General features: G+C 31.0%; 1 protein-coding gene across 1 annotated transcript; it reads left to right on the forward strand.

The window, feature by feature from the left end:
• Positions 1 to 3,523: 3,523 nt before the first annotated feature.
• On the forward strand, positions 3,524 to 9,471 carry LOC133702185 (glycosyltransferase-like KOBITO 1). The gene is made up of 11 exons (XM_062126444.1): positions 3,524 to 4,002; positions 4,586 to 4,735; positions 4,859 to 4,911; positions 5,324 to 5,432; positions 5,540 to 5,674; positions 5,807 to 5,851; positions 6,306 to 6,493; positions 6,896 to 7,037; positions 8,143 to 8,189; positions 8,279 to 8,366; positions 8,803 to 9,471. The coding sequence occupies exons 1-11, from the start codon at positions 3,631 to 3,633 to the stop codon at positions 9,073 to 9,075; spliced, it is 1,602 nt and encodes a 533-aa protein (XP_061982428.1). The 5' UTR covers positions 3,524 to 3,630; the 3' UTR covers positions 9,076 to 9,471.
• The last annotated feature ends 1,466 nt before the right edge of the window (positions 9,472 to 10,937 follow it).

Genomic DNA, 10,937 nt, shown 5'->3' on the forward strand with positions numbered 1-10,937 from the left:
TCTATACTTATATTTTCTTTTATGTTAAATAGCCTATGAATTAAGTGTTTATTTTATTTTATTTTATTTAAAAATGTTTCAGCTTCAAAGTTTTTTAGTGAATTTTCTATTAGTTTTCTTTTATATAACCAGAAAAATCTTGCTTCTTTGTTAGAAATGAAGAAAGGTATCTAAAATTTAATAGTTATGCAAGTCATGAAAATTAAAGTTAATATTTGAAGTGTCATGTCACCTACAAAAATTATGGATATATATAACATCTACAAAAACTTTAATCCAACCCATTATGGTTGAGTTTGAGTTTGATATAATTATGAGTTGAAACTTAACCCAATTATTCATGAACACCATGAAGAAAATGGATTCACTCACATTTTTGTTCTTAGTTGTTCATTCAATACTTAATTTTTTATATAAATGTGAATATTTATATGAAAAATTTATTCAATTAAATAATATGTTTAATTAAAAAATACAATCTTTTACCGTGAACCAAAACACAATTCATGATTCATTGTAGATTGAAACAGTGAAATGACCATTTTGGCTTTCTCAATTAAGGATAATATGGTTTTTTCTACGTAATCTATTAGTTATATCTGATTAATTGGGATAAATTGATTTTTTCACATTTTTTTTGGCATAGTAAAGTAACTTAATTACTTTTAAAAGCAAAAAAAAAATATAAACTTGCTTCTAAGAGCTTTTTTTATATTTTCCTTTAAAGCACAATGAAATTATTGAATTACCCTTAAAAAAAATATTAAGTTGACGTCTAGGAACTTTTTTGTATTTTCAACTTGGTTTTCGACCAAAAGCAATTTAATATTTAAATAAATATAAAATATTATTTTTTAAAATAAAATGGTTGACATGTAGTGGAAGACGCCTGCATTATTTAGGTGTCATATTGAGTGTCGTTTAACGAACAAGTAAAGGCTTAAGGGGAAGCATCTAAATCGTCTCGATGACCCCTTAATCCCTTAGCGATACATGTGGGCAATGGATGTTTTGTTTAGTATTGACGGTTTTTTCTTTCTTTTCTATCTCCTTTTTTATTTCTTTCTTCTTATTTTTTTTATTTCTCTCCTCCTCGATTTTTATACACAACCCTTTAATTTTTCTACGCAACCATTCAGTTTGTTTTTTCTTCAGATTTGGTTACTATTCTTTTCATTACTATTTATTTTATTTAAAATAATTTATAAAATTAGAATATTTTTTTTCAATTTCACCCTCTATTTTTTGTTTTTCATTTATCATGTTTAGTCTCCATTCTTTTGATTGCTATTTACTTTCTATAATTTTAAAAATTGATTTTTTTATTTTTTTATCCTCTTTTAGTTTTTCCTATAAGATTTGATTCTTATTTTTTCATTATTTCTTTGGTTTTTTTTTTTTTTACTTTAGCCAACTTTTTAAACTGATTTTTTTAAAATTAGTTGGAAATTAAGCTTATTTATTGAGTTTGTGTTACAGGTTGCATGTTTTAGAGATTAACCTAAGATTAGGTAGTTTGCCTTTCTTTTTTTTTAAACTCATGTTTTTTTTTAATTTTATCATTAAACATTTTATTCAATTGGTGAATAGAATATATTATTTTTTCATTTTTTCTAAACTTATATTTTTTTTAATTTCATCCTTTATTATTTATATTTTAGTGATTAGACTTTATTTTTTTTTATCTTTTTTCTATAAGATTTTTTTTATGAATGTTCAAATTGATCACGTTATCTTGAGTCTTTGTATTTGTCATTTTCTGTTGGATTTACATTGATAAATTTTTTAAGTTGATATTTTTTTTTTCAATTTCATCTTTTAACATTATATCAGTTGCGAACCAAATTTTTATGTTAGTTCCATCCTTTAGTGTTGAGGATTTTTTATATTGGGCTTTGCGATTTTCTTTCTATTTGTTTGTTCTAATCCAATCACTTAGGCTGTAAGTTTGGCTAGTTTATTTGACTTTTTATGGTCATTTTTTTAAAAAAATTTATATCCTTTATGTTTCATCCTTCTCTATTAGGTTGTTTTAAAATTGAGTTTCATAATTTTTTTAATTTTCTTTTTATCTGAGATATCTCATTCACATAATTCAAGTTAGAGAGCTTGGTTGACTTGTTTAGTTTGCTTTGTATTTTTCTGATTTTTTTTTATTGTTTTTCTTTTAAATTTCATCGTTCTACATTAAATTTGTTTGGAGTTGTACTTTGTTTTTTATGTGTGTATTTTTTTGTTGGCTTATATCGGTCTCATAACTTGACTTATATATTTGACATGCCTGCTCGAATTGGCGTAAATTATTTTTTTCTTCTTCAACATTTAATTGGTTGAATCTTAGTTTTGTCTTATTTTTCATTTCTTTAACTATTCTTTTTTTTAAGGTTACCATGATTTTTTTTTGTCATGAATAATTGTTTAATTAAATAAAATATTTATTTAAAAAATAAATTTATTAAATATGACTTAATATATAATCCTTGTCATGAGATCAAATATATTAATTTTAGTTTTTTTATATATATAAAATATGGACATAATTAATTAAATACGTGTATAAACATTTCAATTGATGATTAAAAAAAATTATATTGAAAAAATCTATATATTTAATTTTTTACTAAAAACAATTTATGGAAGCCACAGCAAAATATGTATCAAATAGCTATTATTTACTATAGTGATTAGATTAATCCCTCGTCACAGCGGATATCAAGCTTGACTTCCTCTCCTTTTTACATGACAACTAATGTATATCAACTTAGATAAAAACAAAATAAAAATATAAAAAAAATAGAAGAATGTGTCTTTGACTGTTTTCTATTTGTCTTTAATCCATGATTTTTTTATCGCTATTTATTTATTTATGAGAAAATGTGTCATGGTATCAGACTTCATTAACAAAAAAAAATAAAAAATTAATGTTGTGATAATTAATAATCACTGAATACTTATATAATTATTATGATAATACCAAAACCTCTTTTAAATAACATATACAACAACTTCATTGCTTGAAAATTCAAACATAATTGTATTATAATATGAATAATGCTAAATTTATTAATTAAATAGCCTTGCTTGAATTATAATATGAATAATGTTAAATATTAAGAAAATATGATATTGTTTTTAGTAATACACCTAGATCGTACTCATTGAATCATGATCTTAAAAGTCCCATTAGTCTAAAAAAAATATAATTCATATATATTCTTAATTTTTTTTCTTGTCATATTTTCAAAATTTACATTACCTATTATAATTCTTCAAATGGAAAGAATTTAAAAGCTGAATGCTTAAAACCTAAAAAATCTAATATTCTTACCTTGAACAAAAAAAGAAGAAAATCCTTACCTTGACTTTCTTTAAAATTAATATTTTGAGAAGGAAATGGAAATCTTTCAACCTTTTCTTGATAAGAAAAAAATCCAAAATAATAAATCCAAAAACAGTAATATTCATTATTTTTCTAATATAAAATTCACAGACACTAATCTCTCCCACCAAAAATTATAATTATAATTTTCCCGAAGACTTAACTGCCAGGAGGCAGTTGAAGTAAACTACCTTTCCGCCTATCCCCTGCTTATCACTCCAAGGACATCCTCTTTCTCTCTTACAACCACCATGCCTAGCCACCACAACAACCACCTCACCGCTTCCCTCCGCTCCTCCACCACCATCTCCACACAATCCTTTACGTCAAGACTAATCCTCCTCCTGACACTCCTCCCTCTCTCTCTTGCAGCCTTAGCTTTCATCCTCCAATGGAAAGGGAATTCTGACTTCATGATGGACCCCATAACTGCCAATTCTCGTTGGGCCCCACAAGGGTCTCACATTCAGAACCATGAGATCTTCCCTGGCATGGAGTCGTCAGTTTTATCGCCTAAAGCTCACAAATCATCTGACTGTTCTAGTCTTGGACGTAGTGGGGCACCTTCTTTTCCTTATTTTCGTGATTGGAAGATTGATTTTCAAGATGATTTGAGGCCTAAGGTTTGTTTTTGTTTTTTGTTTTGTTTCCGGGTTGGTTTGGTTTTTGCTGAATTTTAATTGGTTTTTTGTTGAAGTTTGATTGGTTTTGAGTTTTGTGTTTGGGGTCATGTTGGCTTGTGGGCCTGGGTTTTGGGTTGATTGAATTACGGTGGCTTCTGTGAGTTTTTGCTGTTAATTATGGATAATTAATTATTAACTATATAGTTTTTATATTTTCTCTTAGCACTTGTGTTTTGGCTGTGAAAGATGTGAACTTGGCTGATCCTGGTTTGTAAGATAATTAGGAGATGAAACTGAGTTATTTACTCTTCTTGTTTGCATGCTAGTATTAATATTTTCTTTGTTTTTTCTTTTCAGGAACTGAATTTTGTGATAAGTGATAGGATTTGTTTCATGGTTATTTTATGAGTAAAATTAATCTGTTTGCTACTTTGGTTGACGAGAGAAGGAAATGAGGGAAAGCTTTAAGCTTTGACGATGTTGATGCTATTTTGATTTTGAGAATGAAAGACTTGATGAAGTATGGCAATTGGCTGTTGAATGATTTATCTGACATTTTGTAGGCTTGTTAATCAATTTGCAGATATGTATCACGACGAGTACTTCAGCTGATTTAGATCAGATTCTACAATGGATGTTTTATCATAAGGTTATGGGGGTGATGACCTTTTTTCTTTTTGTGGAAGGGAAGGCCGCGTCTCCTAAGGTGTCTAATGTTTTGGAATCAATTCCTGTGAGTTAACATAACTTTTGCTGTTACTAATTTATTTTTGTTTGTTTGTTTTCTTGTCATATTGGAGCTTCTCCTGTTTTTTGTTCTGAATCTTTTGGTATGAACTATTTGTTGATTTCCCAGGGAGTAAAATTGATTTATAGAACAAAAGAGCTCGAGGAGCAACAGGCTAAAAGGTCAGCTGGTTTTCATATGATGATGTTTCATTCATTTCTGTTTCATTTTGAAGCAAAACAGGGAGTAATTTTCCTCGTCTTTTTTCCATCTAGCACCCATTTTTAGGCTTTTAGCAGAAGTTTATTTGGAAATGTTTGGAGGATGAATACAGTTAGAAAATTACTTGAGATCTTTATTTCTTTGTCATCGAAAAGTGAGCAAAAGAAAAAGGATACACTTTGGCTTAAAGCTATTTAATGCTGATGACTCTCTTTCTAAATCTTTGTTAGTGTTTAGTCTGTTTGAAAATGCAATTGCTTGATGTATTCAAACTTAATCATCTTGAAAATTTTCCATGTGATTTCTATTTTCTGCCTCATTTAGGGTGTATGTTTAACTTCATTGTTTATATGCTCCTCTTTACTTGATCAGTCGGATATGGAATGAGACATGGCTGTCCAATTTCTTTTACAAACCATGCAACTATGAACTTTTTGTGAAGCAGTCTCTCAACATGGAAATGGCAATTGTCATGGCAAGGGTATGCATTATGCAACACTATTTACTCATCTATAGAAGTACAATTCCTATTTCCAGTAATAACAAATCGTTTTTGACACTCAGTTCTCACAAACAACAAAATTTTAGGATGCAGGCATGGATTGGATACTTCATCTTGACACTGATGAACTGATTCACCCTGCTGGTGCCCGTGAATATTCTTTGAGGCAGTTGCTGCTTGATGTTCCTGGAAATGTGGATATGGTCGTATTTCCAAATTATGTGAGTCTTGCTGTGTGGAATGTTATGTTTGTGATAATGCCGATTAGGGGATTTATAAATGTAAAAGTGTCAGTCCTGTTAATACTTCTCAACTATTTTCTTTTTAAATTATGTTGATGTTTTATTTTTCAGGAGAGCAGTGTTGAACGAGATGATATTGAGGATCCTTTCGGCGAGGTAAATCTCTCTAACTTACTGTTGAGGTTCAGCAGTTTGACTGGAACATGATGAATTTCATGAATGCAGTATTTGGTACTCTGGTTTTGTTAAATTCTATGTGGTTGAAAGTCTTATACCAATTGCTAATGTATTTGATCGTTATACATGGTTAAAGTTAGAAGTACTTCTGTTTCGGGTTTAAGTTCAATTTGATGCTTTTGACATGTGAGAGATATTGCTTCTAATGATGTAAACTTCAGAGATAGAAAGGGAATATATGATTGTAGATGACTTCTATTTTCTAAGAAATTTTGAAATAATGATGTGCCCTGCGTTGTTCTAGCTTCTAACAATAATTTGCTGGATTTAGTTTTCTTATTGTTTTGGACAACGCTTTGTATTGTCAATGTTTGCATGTATTTAAAGATAAAGGCATGATGTATTCCATAAATTCATGTATCTATCCTAACAGGTGTCGATGTTCAAGAGGAATTATGACCATCTCCCAAAGGATACGTACTTCGGAATGTACAAGGAATCTGCTCGTGGCAATCAAAATTATTTCTTAACTTATGGAAATGGGAAATCAGCTGCTCGAGTTCAAGATCACCTACGACCTAATGGCGCGCACAGATGGCACAATTATATGAAAACCCCAAAGTATGTTAATTGGATAATTTTATGTGGATTCTTAAAATGAAAACAACAATATAATCCTGCTCATGAAACCAGAGGGCTTGATACGTTTATAATTCACACATGTGCACAAACATTGGCAAGCGTGTTTATATGCTTGGCATTTACTCTTCCTTTTCTGGGCCACTTGTGTATTTGCAAGTATAGATAGATGTTAGTAATTTGTGAGCAATAGTAGTATTTTTAAATGTCTTACATCCCCCTTTTGTTTCTTTGTTTGCAACTTATGTTAATGTTATTTCCTTGAATCTGAGCTCTTGAATTTTTTTATTATGGCACTGCTATTCCTTAATTGATAATTTATAGTGGCATGAGCAGAACTTTTTCTTTCTAACAAACAGTCTTTTGTTCTATGAATTTTATTAGTGAGGTGAAATTTGAAGAGGCTGCTGTTCTACATTACACGTACTCCAAATTTTCCGATTTGACTTCTAGACGTGATCGGTGTGGCTGCAAGCCTACTAAGGAGGATGTCAAAAGATGCTTTATGTTGGATTTTGACAGATCTGTAAGTTTAGATCTTTCTCTTAATACTTTTCTTGTTTGCTCATTTCTGCCACTGCCTTTTCATGACAAGTAGCGGTAAGAATATGATTATAGAAATTACTGTCTCCAATTTGAGCAAAGGGAATCGAACTAGATTAGTTTTTTCATTTAGAGCATGGCGTCTTTTTTATATAACTTCGAAGAATCTAGTTTCAAAGGAGAAACCATTTTGGACTTGGACCTATGTAATCTGCTGGGATGATTTTGTTCTGGATTGTTCCATTCACCTTTTGTTTCAAAACATTAAGTGAATATTATTGAGAAATTTCTGAGGGGTTGCGTTTCTTTGCCATACATCACTATGTGTATGGTGGTAGTGTAGCATACAGATTACAGGGGCACGACATAAAATGGCTGACAAAGTAATATGTTTTTGGTAATGGTGATGCCAGGCAGCTACTTCATTCTTTATGCCATACAATACCATTGACTGACCAAGTTTGAGTGATGTCGGGCAATGACGTTTCTGATAATGGTGATGTGATGAGAGCTACCTCTTGTTCATTGTTTATTTCATACAAAGCAGTGATTGGGAGGCCAGGTTGCATTTATCCAAGACCCAATACCGGTGGCGGCCACAATGCATAGCTGGCTAATAATGATATTCTGGAGAAGAAGGGTTTCCCTGCTGCATTCTGTAGATATAGGAGGCACGTAGTTTATGGCTTATGATGTCATTGCACAGTGCAAAAACTGAAAGTCAGTCTGTTTCCAAGAAACAAGATCTGAGTTCTTTAATCAAGAGTTTGTATCATAGTACCATTTCACAGAGGGAATGCTGATCGTGTGGGTGTTTTTGATTTTACAGATTTTTTCATAACTATTGATTCTTATTTGAACCTGGGAAGTAAAACCTGGATAACTGCTTCTTAGCTAGGGTTTTAGTATTGAAAATCTTCTATAAACAAGAGAGACTTCAGTTTATTTCAATTCTCCCATACCTCAATTCGATAGCAGAATAGAAGGGCCTAAGTTTATAACTAGAACATTATTTTCGAGCAATTTCATTTGTGTTGGAGTCCATTTCCCTACAAATCTTCATTCTTAGCAAGCAAATGTTATTGCAGGCCTTCATAATTGCATCAACTGCAACCAAGGAGGAAATGCTGAACTGGTAAGAAACTTCCTTTTCTTATTCCTTAGTTGCATTTGCACGTTTCTGGAAACATGACAACTCATTGATGGTGTTTTATTCTGTTTTAGGTACCGTGAACATGTCGTATGGGGTGACAAAGACTTGAAATTGAAACTCCTGAGGAAGGGCATTTTAACTCGCATATATTCTCCCATGGTAAGCTAGATTAAGACACATCTACAGAATAAAACGACAGACAACCAAATATACTTCTTTTTTCAAACTGTTCATCTCTTAATAACCACAACATAGAAATAAGTAGGAAGGAGAAAGCATTTGGATTACATGGTAATTTGTCTTCTTAATCCTTACATACGAGGGCTTACTCAATAAAGGCTTAGCAGCTTCTTTTCTCTATGGAACTGATAGCTAATTGCTTACTGCTAAAAGAAAGAACAGAACAGAACAAAAGGATTTCATAGGTTAAGAATTAAGAATTAAGATGGAGGAAATGGTGATTTACAATCTGGGAAAATAAATTGATGTGTGCAATCAATTAGCTGGTCCTTTCCATCTAGGGGAAAAGATGTGCACGCGCATCAACTGTCCTAGCCATTTTCTTTATCGGCATACGCATGCTTGTATATTTCAGGTCATAATTCAGGGCTTAAGGGAGTCAGGCGTCTTCAGCTCTGTTATTGAATCCGCTCCAACAACACTTTCAAGGGACAAGTTTTTAGCATCTGTGGATAGTAGTAACTCATCAAGAGCAGTTGCCTCCGAATCAATGCTTTCAAGAAAGACCAACAAAAGCAGAGAGAATCAGGCAACAGCTAGGAAGGTTTTGGGTTTAGAAACTGCTGCAGCATCTCATGAAGCTGCTGTTCCACCACTTTCTCCTCCAGGGTTGCTTGTGGAAGCATGATCCACATTCCTGGCGTGATTGCTGCTTCTTCTCATTCCTGTTTTAACGGTGGATTTTCCTGAAGGGAAGAATCAGGAGAGAAAAGAAAGATCAAGCAGGCTTCTCATCGCCGTGTATGTGGTCAGTTACAACTGGTTCTTCCCGATCATGATCCAAGCGCCTCTGTACATTACCTTTAGGAAGAGGATTCTTGTCCATTTTGTGTGCGTGGCCACCTTTTTTTTCAAATAGAAAACTTTACCTGCCATTCTCATGTATAGAAACCAGTCTTGACAGTAGAAAAAGGTTATTATTTGTCGTTGGCAGTTCATTACCTGCCTTTATTTTATCAGAATTTTCCTAGGAGGAAACTTGAAATAATAATCACAATAATAAAAGAAAAACTATTTGCCTTAACATGTCAATCTCTGGTTATAAAACTTATATCGCCTGATGAGTTGACTCGAGATCCAGCTGATTTGAATTTTGAATTAGTTTGAATTAAGAAAAAAAATAAAAAATGATTAACTCAATCTAACCTGATAAAAAACTTGGGTCAACTTATAATTTATTTAAAAATTATATATTTTTTTTGGAAAAACAATAATGTTTTGATAATTTATAGATTTTTTTTGTTGACTTTTCCGATACATGACCTTGACCTCAATCAGAATTTAAAAATATATTTCAACCTAGAGGTAGAGGTATTTTATGTCATGGATTACAAATATTATTTTTCTTTCACCAAACACTTATTTTATGACATTTTTAATTACTTCAAAAAATAATTTAAAATAATGATATTTCAAAATAAATTAATTATTTTTTCTTGAAATAATGATACTTAATCATTTAAAATAATTATTTCAAAAACTATTTTATCGGATACATGGAAGCATTTAGTACGGTATAGCCACTTAATTCTATACGCAACTTCCGAATTTATTCATCTGTCATGAACATCATCCCTTCTTGTACAAATTCTTGAATCTTAACATTCTTCATTGCCTTATTCTTTTAGATCAATTATCTAATATCAAACCTAAAAATCTTTTCTTTTAAGGTAAAGTAATTTTTGTTTAATTTATCTCCAATATCCCAAATCATTTACAACATGATGAAAACACAATAAAAATATATAAAATTTGGGATTTGAATGCATAAATCATATGGACACCTTTCATGCAAACGTGAGGTCTTTCTTGTGAGACGAGAGTGGGACGATAGATTGGCCGATTAGGGGTTTATTAGAAATGACTATTTTTGAGGACCTACTATATATTTTGGCCCTTGCTAAACAAAACATCTAGTAAAACATCATGGATTCAAGTCTTTGAGCTGACCGGGTTAAAAAAACTCGATTAATTTATAAAAGTAAAAAAAAAACTAAGATTTGGGTCATTGGACCAACTGCTATCAAAAAATAAAAAGGCGACCACTATAAACAAATTGAAAAATTGAGTTATTTTCAAAATTATAGGAAAATATTAAGAAAAGAGGGAAAAAAGACTATGTCAAACCAGGTTAACTCACCAAATTCGTGATTTGAGACTTAAGATCAGGATAACCCTAAAAAAAAGAAATGAAAAAAATAATAAAGGATTATTTGGAATTAATCAAACATTGAAGAATCAAATAAAAATAAAATTATTAAAAGAAGGGTTTAAGAAAATGACGAAGCTGACACAAAATAATTCTCCAAACTTGTGACCCGAGTTATCAGAACATGATTATTCCATGGAAGGAAGATTAAAAAAAATAACGACACAATAATCTCAATAAATTAAATGTCAAGGAATGAAATAAAATAAAACATAGAAATAAAAAAGACTTTCAAAACCCGACTTAACCAAGTGGGTTGACATGTGAATCTTATAACTTAA

Source organism: Populus nigra, chromosome 8 (genome assembly GCF_951802175.1).
Source record: "Populus nigra chromosome 8, ddPopNigr1.1, whole genome shotgun sequence".
In the NCBI taxonomy this organism is placed as follows: domain Eukaryota; kingdom Viridiplantae; phylum Streptophyta; class Magnoliopsida; order Malpighiales; family Salicaceae; genus Populus; species Populus nigra.

Bases quoted from the DNA above. Each gene is read 5' to 3' on its own strand.
- LOC133702185 (XM_062126444.1), top strand. From the start codon at position 3,631: ATGCCTAGCCACCACAACAACCACCTCACCGCTTCCCTCCGCTCCTCC. The intron at 4,912-5,323 runs GTCAGCTGGTTT...TTACTTGATCAG, and splicing joins GAGGAGCAACAGGCTAAAAG to TCGGATATGGAATGAGACAT. The intron at 8,190-8,278 runs GTAAGAAACTTC...ATTCTGTTTTAG, and splicing joins AAGGAGGAAATGCTGAACTG to GTACCGTGAACATGTCGTAT.